The sequence below is a fragment of the Polypterus senegalus genome, chromosome 14, assembly GCF_016835505.1.
Source record: "Polypterus senegalus isolate Bchr_013 chromosome 14, ASM1683550v1, whole genome shotgun sequence".
NCBI lineage: Eukaryota > Metazoa > Chordata > Cladistia > Polypteriformes > Polypteridae > Polypterus > Polypterus senegalus.
In genome coordinates, this window is record NC_053167.1 from 140614263 (window position 1) to 140634589 (window position 20327).

The 20327-nt window shown below is 39.1% G+C and overlaps 1 protein-coding gene across 1 annotated transcript in view; it reads left to right on the plus strand.

The window, feature by feature from the left end:
• The window catches only part of LOC120514461 (natural cytotoxicity triggering receptor 3 ligand 1-like), a 240417-nt gene that overhangs the window by 20785 nt on the left and 199305 nt on the right, over window positions 1-20327 (plus strand). The window contains exon 2 of the mRNA XM_039734851.1: window positions 17315-17653. Coding sequence (XP_039590785.1) covers window positions 17479-17653 — 175 coding nt within the window. The 5' untranslated portion in view covers window positions 17315-17478. The remainder of the gene's footprint in view (window positions 1-17314; window positions 17654-20327) is intronic.

Genomic DNA, 20327 nt, shown 5'->3' on the forward strand with positions numbered 1-20327 from the left:
TGAATGTAGAGAAAAGCCAAGCAAAATGACACCTTTATTGGCTAACTAAGAAGATTACAATATGCAAGCTTTCGAGGCAACTCAGGCCCCTTCTTCAGGCAAGATTTTCTTGTTCTTGTAATAATTCTTGCAGCAGCATTTTGGATTAACTGGAGGCTGTATAGAGAACAGTTTGAACATCCAGTGAACACCGCATTGCAGTAGTCAATCCTACTTGAAATAAATGTATGAATTAATTTCTCAGAATCCTGTTTATTTAGAAAACACCTTAATTTCCCAGCATTTTTAAGATGGAAGAAACCTGATTTGGACAACTTTAGCATGTTATTTAAAGCACACATTACAGAGTCAATGATAACTCCGAGATTGCAGGCAGATTCAGTGAAATAAATGGGGATTCCAACTGAGTTAAATGATGACAGAATATTGTTATGATCAGCGTCATTCCCTCCAATAATTAACATCTCTGTTTTATCTGTGTTTTAAAGACAAGTAGTTCTCATCCATCCAGTCCTTTAATTCACTAACACAACTAATTAAAGACAACATCAGAGAAACTTCATTTGATCTAAAAGAAAGATATAACTGGGTGTCATCTATCTAAGGATAGATCCCAGTGGAATCATGTAAAGTGAAAACAGTAACGGTCCCAGAACTGAGCCCTGCGGGACACCATATCTCACTTCTGTGTATAATGATGAAGTCCTGTCAGCACATTTCTGTACAAATTGGAATTGATTTCATAAATAAGAGCTAAACCAAGTGATGACAGTGCCTGTGAGCCAAAAATCATTTCCTAGGCTGTGCTGTAAAATCGAATGGTCAATAGTGTCAAATGCTGCACTTAAGTCTAACAACAGAATTACAGAGGAGTTTCCTTCAACCGAGGATATCAGAATGTCGTTTACAACCCGTGTTAGTGCCGTTTCTGTACTATGGCCAGTGAGGAAACCAGACTGGAATTTTTCAAATAAATTGTGATGCGTAAGGTGTGACTGAAGCTGATTGGCGACTGCTTATTTTAGAGAGAAAGAGGAAATTTGAAATAGGCCTTTAATTATTTAACTGATTTAATTGATTTGATGACTGACACTTTTAGTGCATCGGGTACTGTGCCATGCAATAATGAACTACTGATAATGTTAACAATAGGCTCTAAAAGAACATCCATTGCACTTTTTACTAATTTTGTGGACACTGGATCTAGGGAACAAGTAGTAGGTTTCATTTAAGAAATTAAAGTCAAGAATTCCTGCTCTGTTACAGGATTAAAATTTCTAAAGTCCCGAATGCAATGTGAGACAGGGTCTGCTAAGCTACTGTAGTATGTGATTTGTACTGCAATGCTGGAATCTGGGATCTTATATTTTTAATTTTCTCATTGAAGTTCATAAAGTCTGTACTGCTAATATCTGTTGGTATATTGCACTGTTGATCTGAATTCCCATTTGTTAATTTAGCCACTGTTCTAAACAGTACCCGAGGATTTTTATTATTGCTATCTATGATTGTAGAATAGTATTCTGAGCGAGATTTAAAGAGAGCTTTTTTATATTTATTAACACTCTCTGTCCATGCAATTTTAAAAACCTACAGCTTTGTTGTTCTCCATCTGCGCTCTAGTTTTTGACAATCTAATTTAAGAGCTCGATTGTTTTAAACCAGGGAAAGTTTCTATGTGCTTTGATCACTTTTGTTTTAAGGGGAGCCACTGTGTCCAGAGCATCTCTCAAGGTCACAGTATAGTGTGAGGTTAGCTGATGTAAATTGTTTTCCACGTTTACATTTGATGCCAACTGATTTAAATGTTTTTTTCACAATTACACTTGACTTACTCAATGTCTCTAAATCTTGTAGCAGAATTAGTCTAGATGTTGCACTGACTTTGTTTTAATCTGTGAGTGTACTGGTAAGGACACAACCAAATCAAACGTAATTAAGTATTGATCGGAAATAACTTCATTTAATGGAGTAATATTTAAAGTTTGAATTTCAACTTTGTAAGTTCTAATTAAATCTGTGTGGTTATGATTATGAGTTGGACCTTTGACAACCTGAAAAAATCCTACTTAATTTAATAAATAAGTAAAACATTTGAAATGTGTCATTTTCCACATCAATGTGTACATTAAAATCCTCCATCAGAACTACGTGATCATAATATATAGCCAAATCAGACAGAAGGTTGCTAAATTCAGTCATGAACAATGAATGTGGCCCTGGTGGTCTGTAGACTAGCACTACAATTGTGTTGGAATCTGTTTTAATATTTAAAATGAATACATCAAAGGATGTAAAGTTGCCTACATTTTTAGAAGTGATTTGCATTTTGTTACAATGAATTATTCCAAGTCCTCCTCATCGACCAGAATCTCTAGACTTATGAAGGAACGAGTATCCATCTGGTGACGCCTCAGCTAGGGGAACAGTGTCACATTTACTAAGCCAGGTTTCAGTGAGAAGACAGATTAGATTTGAAACATTGAAAGCTGCATACTTCTTTCTGAACTGGTGATATATATTTTTTGCTTTAATTTTAACTAAGTTTCTATAGCAGGTGCCCTTGGTAGAGGGTCTGTTTTTAATTTCTTCGTCTAATTATACACCTTTTTTTTTTTTTTGGTTATAAAGTCATTTTAAGGTTTGCATCATGACTAAATTTACTGGATCCCCCACAACAGGGATTATGGGTTAGGTTGAAGACCATCTATTTTGAAAAATCAAGGCATTTCCCAAAAATCAAAGTCAAAGTGAACTTTATTGTCATCTCAACCATATACAATAATACAGACAGACAAAATTGCAAAGCTCAGGGTCCACAGTGAAACAACATGAAGTGCAAATAAATTAAAAATAGAATTAAAATTTAAATTTAAAATTAAAACACATACAAGACATTGTGCAAAGACAAGACAAAGAAGTAGCAGCAAAATTGACGTATAGTAAGCAATATGAGCATTGATGAAATGTATGGTACTTGCAATATACAGTAGATATGTAAATATGGTCAATAGATCCATCCATTATCCAACCCACTATATCCTAACTACAGGGTCACAGGGGTCTGCTGGAGCCAATCCCAGCCAACACAGGGCACAAGGCAGGGAAAAAACACTGAGCAGGACACCAGCCCACCGCAGGGCGCGCACACACACACTAGGGACAATTTAGAATCACCAATGCACCTAACCTGCATGTCTTTGGACTGTGGGAGGAAACCCACGCAGACACGGGGAGAACATGCAAACTCCACGCAGGGAGGACCTGGGAAGCGAACCCGGGTCTAACTGCGAGGCAGCAGCGCTACCCACTGTGCCGCCCTAGTCAATCGATATGTAATAAATAAAATAGATATAGATAATACAGAAATTATCAGTGTATGATAATAGTTGTTTAAGACGTGTAAGCAATGACAGGTCAGAATGTTTCAAAGCAGAAGGATATCAAGAATGTCAAAATACTTCAAGGTCAGTATGAATCATTACAATTGTTCACAAACACTATGCTTTTATTTGCACACCAGGTTTCTAGCCAGCAGTGAAGGGAACACAATCTGCTATAAATCACATCCTCTCTAGATAATCTTGGTTAAGGGCCCAGATACAACTAAATTTTGACATTTTCTTTTAGCTTTGGTGCATAGAGGGAGAGATAACGTCCCCCTTTTAATACCTCAGATTTCTGAAAATAAATATCAGTGTTGACATGCAGCAGGTAGACACTTCATTCTCGGCAACACGATCCAATTGGGCCTCAATCCGAAATTTTCGCCCCTGCTAAGCATTTAACATTAATTTCATATTTAACATAGTTTGGAATTCTAACATTTCTCACTATGGAATCGTCAATTATGAGCACTTTGTTGTTCTAGGGATCCACAGGTGCGCTGCAAAGTGCTGAGAATATGTTCTGGGTCCGAATTGGTGACCTGGGTGCTGAGGGACTACATTTTGATTTTTTAGAACACAGTCTTAAGGTTAGCCGCTCGCCCTGTGGCTGAATTGGTGCTGCGGATTTCGGCCGCGTACTGACTACAGCGGGACTTGGAAAGACTAAAGCCGAATCAGAAACAGTCGAATTGCTTTCACGTTCCTAACACGGTCCTCCAATTCGTGTATTTTTCCGACCAACTCTATATTAACTAAGCACTTTTGGCAGGTGAAGCTGTCTGCATTGTCGGGCAGTAAGCCTAAACTGTACATCCTGCAGGTCACACAACATTAAACTTGCCCTCCACGGGCAGAGAACTGATGGAACTTGTTTAGCGCCGAGTTCATCTTTTCTGTTTTGCAGAAACTTCGGCGCTTTCCACGTTCATCCGAATCACTAAGTTTCCATCATCCGCTTGCCGATTACTTCTCCTAGTGGGCTGTTGGCTTTATTCCAGTTGGGTATACTCGGGTGTTAATAGTACTAGGCCAAGGGGCCGGAGTTCCCTCGAAAGCTTGCATATTCTAATCATTTTAGTTAGCCAATAAAAGGGGTTACATGTATTTTGTATTTTCTCGGGTGTTAAAGGGTTAAGTGAGACACGATTCCTGTCAGAGAGAGAGAGAGAGAGAGAGAGAGAGAGACGGAGTTAGCCAATAGAAAAGGAAGGAATATCGAGGGGGCGGTGTTTGTGGCTTTTGTAAAGTAACTTTTAGTCGAACAGCTGACACTGTAGTAAAATTTCACTGCGGGGATAATGAATCACCTACAACACTTTCTAAACGTCCTGTTAGCTATGAGGATGCTTTTCATTCTGTTAGTCCGTATTTCAGGTAAGTATGTATTATGTTTTACTATTATTAGTGAATAGAATGTGCGCGATGTCGATTCAAAAAGGCAGCAATAAAAGCAGTTCAAAATTGTATGTAATGTGGAAAAGATTTTAGAAATAAAACCCTGATCTAATATGTTGCTCCAGAGTAATCGGCAGCACCTGTCGGAGTATGTTTTTTTTTATTTTGTTTTCCTTTTTCTTTAAGGTATGAAAGTTTAGGAATGAGAAATTGGATTGGCATGGCATAGGCGTTGCCGTTGCATTAGCGGTGTAGTGTAAATCAAGCATTGATGTATACGGAAATTTAGAAGCAATCTGAGCGGAATACACACGTGGGGTTTTGCTTTTATTTTATATGCGTGTTGTAATCCACAACGGTGATGCGCAAAATATTTCCAGCGGAACCAAAAGAAGTGCTGGGTCCAGGATACAAAGGGTAGTACTGTAGTACTGGCAAGTGGATGAGGGTGCAGGGGGACAGATAAGGACGGGTTTACGCTTTCGAACCGGTCTGTTGGTTCGTATGATTAGATGTGAGCGGGTCAGCGATACCCGCCTCATCCTCCTCTGCTTTCATTTTCTCCGTTTATAACGTTTTCACCTAACGCAGTTGACACCTGATGCAAAAGTATGTTGTTTTTAATGAAAATTCTGAGGACACAATGGCTAAAATGAAAACACTTTCTCCGGACAAAGATCATTCTCTTGCCTTTAAGTATATATATATATATATATATATATATATATATATATATATATATATATATATATATATATATATATATAGTGTGTGTGTGTGTGTTTGTTTTTAAATCAGGTTATTTTGCAGGTTCCACACAATGAAAGTTATGGACCTCTCGTACACAGTCTTGTAAAAATAGAAGACTGGCAGCAATACCCAACACAATCTGAGGCAGAAGCCGCTACAGTTTTCCCAGTTGCTTTAAAGCTGGCACTGGACCCACCAATCTGTAAGAAGAAAGCATCTTATTTAAGGAGTGAAAAGAGCCCACCATTCTACACCACTAGCCCGTGGTTAGGTGCCTCCTTCACAAAGCGTTTCACTCCAATTCCCTCCATGACCTTCCTCCTTGGCACAGCATCCAGACTCCGAGACACTTCACTTTTCCAACCAGAGCCCCTTTCTCAATTATCACAAAATAAAGCTTCAATTTAGGTCTCCAAGTTTGTACTAGTTTCAAACTGAACAGAAAGAAAAACTTAAAGGTTAGAACATTGATATCTATTGTAATTCTGCATATGGTTTTAATTTTAAACACCCCCAGTAACACCTACCTTTCTGTGTACTTCCCACCTGTCCAGCCTTGTCTTTTGGTTCCCCTCTTCCCTTTCCCTCCTGCTCAGCTGTTACTTTTTCACACTAATAGAGCTTCACCTGGGATAAATTAAGAAACTACCCATTATCAATTAGCCAATTAAATGAAAATGCCACCTATAGGGGTCACCAAGTCTACTCAGAGAGTCAAGGCTGGGGGGCTGTCAAAAGGCAGGGCCTGTTAAAGCCCATTGCGGCACTTCCTGTGTGATTTTGGGCTATACAAAAATAAACTGTATTGTATTGTATTGTACTCCTGGAGGACCACCGTGGCTGCAGATTTTCATTCTGACCCTTTTCTTAATTAGTGACCTGTTTTTGCTGCTAATTAACTTCTATTGAACTCATTTTAATCGATTTGCTCTTGAACACTCAGGTGCCTGAATTGTTTCTTTTTCCTTAATTAGCAGCCAAACAATAATGAGATCCAAAATGAGCCAAAACAACTGGTGTCCATCATACAATATCTGAAAATAAAGAAAGATGAAGGTCTCAGGAATGCCAATAGGTCCCCAAAACATTTGACGAGAAAGAGAAAATCAGTCATTTCTGAAATGTCTGCTATTGCACCACGAGAGCAGCAACAACCCACAAAATTAAAGAGTTGGTTTAATTAACAACAAGAATTGGCACCTCATTAAGCAGCTAGTTGGAGTGAAATTGGTTGGAGTTTCAGGCCCTGACTTAGTTGGTCTTCACTTCACATTTCATTTCTGTTTGAGTGCCGTTTAAGGAAAGAAATGAAGCAAATCAGAGGAGCGATGAGGACATTCAGGGGAACAAATCTTTAAAAAGCAATTTAATAAAAATGAATTCACAAGAAGTTTAATTAGCAGCACAAACAGGGTACTCATTAAAAAAAGAGTTAGAATGAAAACCTGCAGCCACGGTGATCCTTCAGGACCGGACTTGGTGACCCCTGACCTAGACAAAAAAAAAACACATTGGGTATAAAAAAAAGAATAAAAAATCAAAACAAATAAAACACACGTGAGTAATCTTATAACAAAGTGAACAATTCAACTTATAATTAACAAAAGTGAATCATTCTAAATCTATTTAACCCGAGTATCAAAACTTATTCAAACTTGTGACAATTGTTTTTTGTGTGTGATGCTCTGATGCCTAAAGTTGCTGTGATGTAAAAATTGAGGATGAAGAAAGAAGGACAGAGAGAGAGGACCATCTTAACATAACAAGTGTTTAATGAGTGGCTGGATAAGCATCATTTTCACCTTGAAGATTATTGTCTTACAATGTTAAACTAGAGTTTTGTATCGGTTCAGCCCCAGGAGTGGGTAAAAGTACTGGGCAGAATGGGTTTGGGTAAAATGTATTGTGGGTACAGGTTACAAAATTGCCTAAATAATACAGCAGGAGAAATTTACCAAGCTTAGAGGTGTAAACTGTAATCTGTATGCAATTTAGATGAAATTAAACAAATCACCAGGGGCCTCATGTATAAACGGTGCGTACGCACAGAAATGTTGCATAAGAACTTTTCCACGTTCAAATCACGATGTATAAAACCTAAACTTGGCATAAAGCCACGCACATTTCCACGGTACCTCATACCCTGTCGTACGCAAGTTCTCCGCTCCGTTTTGCATGCTGGCGGCACCCAGCGTCAAAGCAGTGCTACCGTTCTTGTGTGGTTATCCTTTCTTTTCCTGACGCGGCTTTATAAATATACTAAAATTAACCGCATATTGTTTATTAGTTTAATGCATCTGATTGTGATTAACCAGTAACAATATAATGATCCACAGAATGGACAAACTATTCTATATACTATAGCTACTTTTGCGTTGTTACTCTCACTGCACTTTCTTCTTCTTTTTCTTTCAGCTGCCCCCGTTAGGGTTGCCACAGCGGATCATCTTTTTCCATATTACTCTCACTGCACGACTCAGAGCAGCTGATCTGAAAGAGAATTATCAGTATACAGCATCAAGCACACACTGCCTCAGCCATGCTTCCTAATTTGAACTGCTTCTCACATGGCAAACGCTTCAGAGCCTTTCCTGTACGGACCTCGCGGTTCACAAACAGTTTCATCCCAAGAATTATAAACGCACTCAATCAGTCCATCAAGTGCTCCTTGTAGAACTGTTAGGACTTATTAGTACAATCACCTCACTGTAACTATAACTTGCGATACAGTTATAAATTACACAACCTGAGCCACTTTATAAAGCGCATATTTAAATATAATGATGATATCATTTTTAAGATGAAATGCAACAAAATATGTTTATTATATTGTAGCGGTACCACATAATTAGTGTTTAAATGTCAGTTCTGTGTGTGTCTCGTTTCATTGTCCCATTGACTGTGTGTATGTGTAGCAGTTAATGTTGTCCCCGTAAAGGAGGACGGATGATGGGAGGAGTTCACAACCACTAATCTGGAAAGCACCTGTGTCAATCAATCAATTACTGCCATCACGAACTATTTAAGGAGAAGAGAAGGAGACGAAGAGGAGAGAGAGAGAGGAAAAAAAAAAACACACAACAACAACAACGACACACAACAACACACACACCAATATCGCATTCACGACTACAACTTGCTTGCCGATTCATTTCATTGCGCTTGGACCCAGTTTGTTTTTCATTCATCCGGACTGCCTTTCAACCTGCTTGCCGCTGAAGACCCCGGGGTCGAATCATCATTCGCCACACGCCGAGGAATCACGGTGAGGTTGTTCCAAACGCCGGGAAATACAAACACTAAAATTGCCGCTAATCAGTACCCGTATTCAGGACATTTATTCACGTTCGGACTCAAGTTCACGATCATTCTGTTTGCTAGTCATTTGTCGTTTGTGTGGTGTGTGTTATATGTTACGTGGACAAGGGAGGGGATTTGTATATATATATTTTCAGTTTTGCTTTGGGATTGTTGGGGTGGAGGAATATTTGGGTGTGCATTTGTCTTGTGGCGTGTCTTGTCTCATTTAATACATTTATTCCTGTTTAATTTTACATTCTGCCTATTGTGTCTTTGCATTACAAACCGTCGATTGTGGGAAAAGTTTATCTGTGTAGGAGTACGGCTTGACAGGAAAGGTTTCTCAGTAAATTATCCAGGCCACAGGTCTTGGAGGTGTAGCTGCCGGCTGGGAATAAGGGGTCGGCCGTTACAATATTATACAGATAAAACTTTAACTTCATTTAAATAATCTGTATTGTTAATAATTAAAGGACATAGTGTTGCTACGCTAGCAAGGATCTGGCGCTCCGCTCACGATTGTTACTGCCTCGCACTGTATGCTTCACTGGGACTGGCGTGAAGGATAGAATAATTAAACATACCACGGAGATATTTCAGTGTTCCTTAAAAGTTTTGAAGAATCGACGTTATAAGCTTACAGGTGGCTTAACATCTATTACAGAGCTCATTGTGTGGCGATCGGTTACTTGGAGAAAGAAAAGGAAGGACAGGAATTGTAGGTTAGTACGTTTGAAAGAGACAGTACTGCAGGGGCGGCCTTAGGTATGTGCAAACTGTGCACCTGCACAGGGCTGCCAAGCCAATATATATTGAATATAAAACAGAAAGAGAAAATAATGACACAGCTAAAAACGCAGCGGCAAATTTCAGCAAAAGTTAAACGCTTGTGTCATGAGCACGAGGCTACTATGCAGTGTCCGCAACGGACGTGGCCATCCACCATATTGACATTGGCGGGCGAAGGGGCCACTGATTTTTTTCTCTGCCTGGGGCCGATATGAGCCTAGAGCCGCCCCTGAGTACTGCTGTAATAAATTATTTCATCGAAGGTCGTGCACAATCACTGCGCCACCGTATTCCCATGTTTAATAGCATGCTTTAACTCCTATCATCATGAGAAAGATATCACGTATACATCTCAGTATTTTAGTTATTCAGAGAACTGTAATATCACGAATGTAATGGACTCTGTGTCCAGTCGGAGGAAGAGAGCCGGTTTAAGAAGCAAGTAGTGATTCACACACACAGAGCACATAGAAGATCACATACGAAACAAAGCATTTAACGTGCTACTTTAATTACGATGTGATTTGAGAAACTGGTTAATTAAACGATTTTAAACCCCTTATCATTCGGGGTCATTTTTGCTAAATCGCTTGTAATTCGACCTCTCCAAATTAGAATCATTGCTGTTATTGAACTATCTGGAGTATAAACACACGTTTGGTCTCTTTGTAAAGGTAACATTCTCTAGTCTCACACTTAGTAGTCAGAATCACTGTAGGTGTGACTGATCAAAAGTTATCCACATTAGAACTCACAAAAAAACGAATTTTTTTGTTCTCGCCTAAGTTTTTTAATGAAAATAAAGGAAAATAAAGCTGCAGTAGGTAGGTGGGGACAGAAACACACTATGTACCAACAGAATAACTTGTGGACTACTCAAATTTCATTATTTTGAAAAGAATACCTGTAAAAATGACATTTTTTACACCAGTTTTTATGTGGGCATGCCCAGGGGCTTTTTAGAGGGACCATTATCCACATTTTGGAACGTATGTTAAAAGTGTAATAACTTTTGAATGCTTCAACCCACAGATATCAATGAGGGCTCTACTGAAAGTTTACACCTAAAGGAATCTATATCTACACACAGTGTCACTCTATTAGTTATAAAAACAATAAAAAATACACATTTCAATATAAAAATAGTCAATACAAGTTATGGGCCAAAAATATATTTATATTTTTATTTTTACTTTTTTTATAAAATGCACACAAACTATATACATTTCTTTTACAAACTGTTACAACACAGCTCAGCGTTTTTCCATGTGCCACTTAATGGCAGCAATCACTAGCAAGCAGAAAGCACAAGGGCGTGGCCCGTCGCTCTCTCCCATTACACGTCCCGTGTGCCGGTTGAATACTTTCGCAACGCGCATATGCATCTATTATTTAATCGAAGCGTTTATTTACGCTTTAAACTTCTACTTTTATTCATATTTAAACTGCGAAAAACTTGGCGAAATCACAATAAACAACCACGCACCAACTCTGCAGACTGGCACAAATGCCACCTTCACGCAGCTCCGATCGTTTTGTTTACAAGTTAGTATGGCAAGTTACATATCAAAATGCTCGGCTGCTCATTGGCTGTAAGTTTTGAGTGTCATTCACAGTGTCCAATCAAACTGGTAGATTCTACCAGAGTTCAGAGCTATACGTCATCCTGCAAGCTTTCCGTGACACTGGTTGGCTATACGAAGTGCCAGTCAACCCCAGACCCGTCGTAATTGGCCAACTTAGGTGTCTTTCGAAGCTAACACTTCCGTGTTTCATGCGTAGCATGGTTATCGCCGAGAGAAACAAATTACGTCTAATATGAGCAATATAAGTGAAAAAATTACGTAGGTGGTCTCAAGTTATGAAACGTTTTCTGGAGTTTTTGTCCCTTTGAGAATATATCGTGTGTTTTGGACCTAAATCGTTTTACTGGATTATATTCGCTGGAGCCTTACGGACAGAATAGGATCAATACTGCTCGGAAATATTGATGTTTGACTTGCAGGGAGTCTTCAAAGGTAGGGAAAGTCAACTCTTAAAAGTATGTACTTCTCTGTAAAAAAGGCTTTAGTGTCAGTGCTGTGGTTGTTGTGTGTCAAAATGGTTTATATCATCGGTAAGACAAGACTTTGAAGTTTCATTTGATGGGTAGTATGTCGAGATGCATGGCAGATGGGCATGCACACATTACTGTAACGTTTTTAAAACGCTGTTATGTCCCGGACCGGCACGTGTGCGCGTTAGATGAAGTTTATAATGTTCTGCTTTAATGACAAAATAAACTACGTGATTAAAGTGGAAATTTCGAAACTGAAGTTGACATTTCGTGCTTTTTCCCCACTGTGTGCCTTTTTTTTTTTTTTCTCTGTACCCTAATCAGCTTTCATATGACACTCGGATGGTGGGCTACGACTCACCTTTTCACGGCGACTTTGATATCTGACAGGTTCTTTTTTATTTCAGGCACTGTGCGACTTTGCGAACTTGAGCTTTCGAGTTTCTCCGACACTCTGTCACTCGATCAACTTCCTTTTGTTGATTATACCACTGTTTACACCAACAAATAGTACGTTTTTTCTTTGCCTCCACTTGGTATTCGCTGAAATTCTTCCATTTTCCCCCGTGGTTTTCCCATTGTCTTTTCACAGAACACTGCGCTTAAGGGCTATTTATATTGATTTGCATATTCAAAGAGGCGTAATTCTGGGAGGAGTTGGGGCGGGACAGCAGGCACGTGCACGAGTGTTACTTTTCACGCTGAGCGGGATTTATTTAGCAGAAGAACATGGAACTTGGCGAACGTACAGATTTATGCATCTGGATTTTTCTGTGTGTAAGCACATTTCGGCTTTTGTGCTTACATCATGTTATAGTGTGAGTTCTACGCACGGCGTTATGCATGAGGCCCCAGGACTAGATAATATTTACTCTCGAGTTCCTAAAGAGACTAGCGAGTGCAGATATAAACCCATGACACACATTTTTAGGAAGTCACTGCACACTGAAGAGATTGGAAAATGGCAAATATCATCCCATTATATAAAATGGCTGTCAGGGCAGATCCAAGCAACTACAGGCCAGTAAGCTTAACATGAAACATCACAGGAAAATTAATGGAAGGAATTATTAAGGATAAGATTGAGCAACATCTGGCAAGGACAGGACAGTCAGCATGGGGTCAGAAGAAGGAGGTCGTGTTTTACTAACATGCTGGAATTCTATGAGGAGGCAACAAAAGGATACGACCAGAGTGGATCAGATGTGATTATTTATGTGGACTTTCAGAAAGCGTTTTATAACGTGCCACATGAGAGGTTGGGCATTAAACTGAAAGAAGTGGCAGTTAAGGGTGATGTTTTTAGATGGGTACAGAATTGGCTCAGACACAGGAAGCAGAGGGTGATGGTGCAAGGGGGGGCAGTGAGGGGACTGCTGCTATTTTTAATACAGGGAGTCCTCGAGTTACAACATCTCGACATACAGCGTTTTGAGTTTACAACGCTCACTCCTATAAAAACTGAGACGTGAGAAGGAATAAAGGTAAGGATTTTTTTTTACACTCATTTTTTCTGTGACTACAGTACAATGTTAAGCTAGGGTGTGTTTCAACTTACACCAAAATTCGGGTTACATCACTGTTGTAGGAACAGAACCCGAGGACCCCCTGTATATCTATAAATGATTTAGATAGGAATATAAGTAACAAGCTGGTCAAGTTTGCAGATGCTGTCAAGATTGGCAGGTAATTTGGAATCCGTTATATCATCACAGAAGGACTTGGACAGCAGACAGCCTTGGGCAGATTTGTGGCAGATGAAATTTAATGTCAGTAAATGTAAAGAATTACACATAGGAAGTAAAAATATTAGGTTTGAATACACAATGGGCGGTTGGAAAATCGAGAGTACACCTTATGAGAAGGATTTAGGAGTCATAGTGGACTCTAAGCTATCGACTTCCCGACAGTGATAAGAAGCCATTAAAAAGGCCAACAGAATGTCAGGTTATATAGCGCCTTGATGTGTGCAGTACAAGTCACTGGAGGTTCTGCTCAAGCTTTATAACACACTGGTGAGGCCTCATCTGGAGTCCTGTGTGTAGTTTTGGTCTCCAGGCTACAAAAAGGACATAACAGCACAATAGAAGGTCCAGAGAAGAGCGACTAGGCTGATTCCAGGTCTACAGGGGATGAGTTATGAGGAAAGATTAAAAGAGCTGAGCCTTTACAGTTTAAGCAAAAGAAGATTAAGAGGAGACCTGACAGAAGTTTTTAAAATTATAAAGGGAATTAGTCCAGTGGATCGAGACGGTGACTTTAAAATGAGTTCATCAAGAACACAGGGACACAGTTAGAAACTTGTGAAGGGTAAATTTCACACAAACATTAGGAAGTTTTTCTTTACACAAAGAACGATAGACACTTGGAATAAGCGACCAAGTAGTGTGGTGGACAGTAAAACTTTAGGGACTTTCAAAACTTGACTTTATGTTTTTTTGGATGAAATAAGTGGACAGGACTGGCGAGCTTTGGCAAGCTGAATGGCCTGTTCTCGTCTAGAGTGTTCTAATGTTCTAAATGAAAACCTGCTACACGGTAATTCAATTATCTGCTTTGCCTGAATAACTTTTAATGCCATGAAATTCTTACGAGACTTTTAGAGGCCCACTTTTCAGGTCCGTGGGACTCTGATTTAGCGTGACTTTATGTTGAAAGACAGGGAAGTGCTGGTGTCCTGGAGCTGGTATACCTGTAAGTTTAAAAGAGGAAAACACGTGTAAACCTCTTTAAAACGTGCTTTGCTAATTTCATACAGACGGCTCTCAATTTGTTTCAAATAAAATCCAAGCATAATTGTGTGATTGATATTGAGGGCATTGTTTTTAGGTCATAGAGCCTAATGAATTCACTTGGTGGTGTAAGCACTTTCAGTGGACATTAAATGTCTACACACCCCAACCAGATATCGTATATATTTTATATCCACTGTAAGTACTTTGGTTATTATGATGTCTTGTGGGAGTTTTGCATTGTTGAGGACCACTATACCAAGACAATGGAAACATTCCTTTAAGATCCTGATTCATGTTGACATGATTGTATCAAGCAACTTCTGTAGATTTGCCAGCTACACATTCATCTCCTGTTCTTCCACATCCCAAAGGTGTCCTGATGGATTCAAATCCAATCATTGGGAAGGCCAGTAAAGAACAATGTCAACTTATTGTCATGTTCATGAAACCAGATAGATGACTTTTGCTTTGTGAAATGGTGCTTTATCAACTGGAGGTAGCCATTAAAAGTCAATGAAAATGTGGCAATAAAAGGAAGCACCTGGAGCCTCATTTATAAAACATTGCATGGATTTGAGTGTGGAAATGTGCAAACACCACGTTTTAAAAATCAGGGTTTTTTTTGCCTTATATATTTTCCTGTTTTTTGCAGTAGGCACATTTCTGTGCAAATTACCCTTTGTAACTCGCAGTCACCTTCTAAATCTGCGTTCATGAACACACCTTGATGCTAATCCGCTCGTACATCTGCAATCACAATGCTGCAGATCTCATTTGGCTTCTTCAAGAACATCTGCCTGCTCTTCTCAACATTATAGTGCCTCTCCCCTTCATTCTGGGGGTCCAGGAAAGGAATAAGGTGCCATTGTCTAAGCGGGTAGCTAAAAATATGTGGCACTTGTAATGATTTGATTGCTGAAAAAATGAATAGTACAGCCCTTGTGAAAAACTGCAGCCACCACGTACAGCACCTTTTTGTCTACCAACGCTAGTTTGCCTCAAAATAAACAAATCACGGTTTGACCCAGACCACCAAGACGTGATGTTTGTTAGCCACATGTTGGCATCACAGATTGACTTGTACATTAATGGAAGGTCACTCATTATTCTCGCTAGATGTTCTTATTGCAGTACGAGTATAGTAGAATTCCCCAGTTACGTTTGCAGAAGCAGACACAGCTGCAAATTGACTTATGTCGTCAAAAATATGTTATTTGTACACCCATACAATACGAAAACTGAATGTAGTGCCTCCTCAGTCAGCTAATGGCTTCCATGGCACTGCAGTTATGATGGAGTGAAGCTTGGCTGAGATATTCCTCACCTGTTGGCCAGTTCTCTGAGAAGTGATAACAGGTAGTTGATGGAAATTGAAGAAAAAAGACCCAAAGTTCTTTAGTGCAAATGCCTCATTTTCTGGATACACTAGCTTTATAAATGAGACCACTGGTCAGCAACAATACTCAGTTAAACTGTGGCATTCAAGCCAAGATTGGTATTGAGAGGCCCAAAAATGACCAAGAAAGTTTTCCCACTCTGTTGCACCACCACCACCAGCCTGGACTTTTGACACGAGGGCTGTGAGGATTCAGGCTGTTGGGTGATTCTGATCCTACCATCTGTGTGGCTCAGCAGGAGTCGAGGTCCATCAGACCCTGCTATGTTTTTTCCAGTCTTTAGCTGTCAAATTTGGTGATCCTGTGCCCACTACAGCCTTGGCTTTCTGTTCTTGGCTGATAGGAATGGAAGCCAACATGGTCTTCTGTTGTTGTAGCCCATCTGCCTCAAGGTTTGATATGTTCTTCATTTTGACATAAAGTTCTGCTCCCCACAGTTGTACAGAATTTTTATCTGAGTTACTGTAGTCTTTCTTTCTGCTTGAATCAGTCTGGCCATTCTCTTCTGGTCTTTCTCATCAACAAAGAGTTTCCATTCTCAGAACTGCAGCTCACCAGATGGTTTTTTGCACCATTCTGAGTAAACTGTAAGGACTGTTGTGTGTGTGTGTGTGTGTGTGTGAAAATCTCGGGAGATCAGCAGAAATACATAAACTAGCCCATCTGGTACCCTCAATCATGCCACAGTTAAAATCACTGAAATCAGATTTTTTTTCACCCCCATTCTTGTGTTTGATGTGAATCCTGACCTGAAGCTCCTGACGTGTGTCTGCAGGATTGTGTTCATTGCACTGCCGCCACATGATTGGCTGATTAGATGAGCAGGTGTTCCTAGTAATTGGCTCAGTGAGTGTGTGTTGGTTTGTGGTGTTGCACGTTTTTTACTTTACTGAGTTACTAGTTACAGCTAACGGGTTTATGTAGATATTTTTGCATAGTAATTAAGTACAAGCTGAGTGGTGTACAACTGTAAAACACAATGTAATATAAAAAAGTACAGATTAGGTTCAGTTTACAAAGTAAAACCATGTAGATTTCACATTCATCAACAAAAGTCACGACAATAAGTCTATTTGTCCCCAGGTGGAAATTTAGCATTTAAGTTCTATCTGTTATAACTAAGACATGGACAGCTGACCACAGAAGAGAGGAAAAACAACCTGCAAACAGCAGCATTATGGAGAAAATCAACTTCTGGAGGAGTACAGTCTGTTATAACAGACAAAATGACAAAGTGAGATGCAGTCCCAGTTGTGGTGACCTCGGCCAACTGGCTGTTCACCCTGTCTTTGGCATTCTAGAACATTACCCCAGTTTGTACTGGGTAGTCTAATGGGAAGACAAATATCCTTTCATTCTTGGATTCGAAGACTCCTAATATGTCTGGTTTTGTTACCAGGAAGACAGCTTGGCCACTTTAGCAGTGACACTCTAAATATATAAAAGTGAAGAATGACGACTAAAGGGTATACCTTGTGAATATTTGTTTTTCTTCTTTTCTAGTTGTGTTCAGTAACCCCCTGGTGTCCATTCCAGACACTAAAGTGGTGGCCTCTCTCCACTCAGATGTGCTCATCTCCTGCTTCTTCACTTTGACGGACAGTAAACATGGGCTGACCGACACCAATATAACCTGGAGACACAATGGACGTGAGCTGATTCGGTACATGGATAAGGAAAAGATACCACCAGGTAGGGTGATGATGTTTGAAAGTGAACTTCAGAAAGGGAATGCCTCATTGAACATCAGGAATGTGACCACTGAAGATGAGGGACACTACGAGTGTGACGTTTATGAGGGCCCACTGAGGGACAAAGACATCGTTCAGCTTAATGTGATAGGTAAGTCTTGATTACTGCTGTCTTCTGATGTATTTTGTGAAATTTAACTGAATGAAAAGGCAGCAAAGCTCAAATTACTTTGTAAATTATCTAATAGTAAATTCTTATAAAAGATGGAGAGATACGGATGGAGTTATGTGGTTGGGAATAAATTGACAGTGCATATTTGCTAGAAGAATGATAATTGAAGAAGATGCTGAGTTAATAACTGAAAAATGATTGAAACAATTCACAGTATTTTTCGTTGCTTTGTGAAGATCGTTCTGTAGTATGTATGGGCTTAAACTCTCCTCAAACCTGAACTTTTCTGACAATTAAAGAAACTTTAAACAAGAATGTGGCAATCTTCTTGGTGATTAAAGTATTAAGGTTTCCCAGATGTATATATCTGTTTCGATTCACTTGTGATGGAATGTGCAATAATTATGAAGTAAACTTTTATTTTGTAAATTCTGAGTGTATCATATAATAAACAGACTTGATCTGCGTCCTGCGGTGGGTTGGCACCCTGCCCAGGATTGGTTCCTGCCTTGTGCCCTGTGTTGGCTGGGATTGGCTCCAGCAGACCCCCGTGACCCTGTATTTGGATTCAGCGGGTTAGGAAATGGATGGATGGATGGATGACTTGATCTGCAGCAAGGAAAGAACATCGATTAATCCAATCCATCAGCCTTATGAAGTGATCTCAAAGCGGGCACCTTTAGATTCACTAGACAACCAATCGTGCACCTCTTTGAAGTGTGGGTGAAAATCAGAAAAGCAGGAGAGAGGGACAGAGAGAAAAAACTGTGGAAACAATATATAAACTCCACTTGGGAGTATAAACCAGTCAGATGTTTTAGAACTCCTCAGTTTCCACATATTATGGAAATGCATGCAGTTTATTGTTAATGTTTCCTGAAATAAAGCTATAGAGAAAACAAATGATGAGAAAACAAAGTTACATTTTTGTGTGTGTATATATGTATACATGAATGGATATATGTGTATATATATATATATATATATATATATATATATATATATATATATATATATATATATATATATATATATATATATATATATATATATATATATATATATATATATATATATATATATAGTGTATATGTGTGTGTGTGTGTGTGCAGTAGCAGATTTTTAAAAAATATCTGGACTCAAAATTAATTTGAATAAAAGTGTGCTTTTTCCAGTGAACTCTCTAGCACACAATACTAGATTGGACACCATCCCATTTATCATTGTAGATCATTTTAAATATCTAGGGGTAAATACAATTAAATATAAAGTTCTTCTTCAACAAAATATTACTGTCTGCATGGAAAAAATTAAATAAGACTTCAATAAATGGTCTACCCTCCATCTCGCATTAGCAGGTCGAATTAACGCTGTTAGGATGAACATCCTTCCCAAACTTCTTTTTTTATTTCAAACCATCTTCATTTACATTAAAAAATCTTCATTTTTTAATAAATTAGATTCAGTCATAACATCATTTATTTGGAATTCTAAACATCCACATATACAAAGGGCGACCCTACAACCACCTAAAGCTGAAGATGGCATGGCATGGCACTACCTAATTTTCATTTTTATTACCGGGCGGAAAATACACAGGACATAAAGACCTGGGTATCAACTCAAATCAATGAAAATATACAAGTCTTGTTTGCACTATAATTAAAATCTTTCAGTACTTATTAAAATTCCCTGGTTTGTGCCATAGTGCATATAAATTACCATCAATTAATAATCAATTTGGCCTTTACTCAGAATATGCAACCAATGTAGGAAGCACTTTAAGACAGAGAAGCTTTTATCAGTTGCACATCTACATGACAACCACTCTTTTCCACCCTCTCAGACATACACAGTATTTAATACTTTTGGAGTCTTGTATATCGATAATGTTTCAGCTTCAAATTTAACTTCTCATCAACACATTTTTTCCACTACTTTCAAGCTAGAAACTTTGCTAAACTGAACCTGACCAATTTTCTTTACCTTCCACATATTTCTATCCATCCATCCATTATCCAACTCACTATATCCTAACTACAGAGTAACGAAGGTCTGCTGGAGCCAACACAGGGTGCAAGGCAGGAAACAAACCCCAGGCAAGCGCCAGCCCACCGCAGGGCACACACACACACACACCAAGCACAATTTAGGATCGCCAATGCACCCAACCTGCAAGTCTTTGGACTGTGGGAGGAAACCCATGCAGACATGGGAAGAACCATGCAAACTCCACGCAGGGAGGACCCAGAAAGTGAATCCAGGTCTCCTAACTGTGAGGCAGCAGCGCTACCACTGTGCCACTGTGCCACCCCGCACATAGACTTATCTTCTTCAAATGGAAGAATCCCAACCCACCACTTTTAAGTCAGTGTGTAACTGATATCCTATACTATCTGAATTTAGTAAAAAATCTAATTTTCACTTAAAAGATCTGTTCAAAACTTTTTTTTAAATATGGCAGGATCTAATCAATAACATTTTAGTATACGCTTCTGTATCGGGGGGGAAAACGACATTCTTCCTTCTTTGCTGGTTTAAAGATTTGCTTTGTTGGCTGGCTCTCCTCTCTTTCTCTTCAGTGGGGGTTGAATTTTGGTACTGTTAAGTTTCATTTCATTTTACGGATTGTTATTTGCTTTCAACTTATATT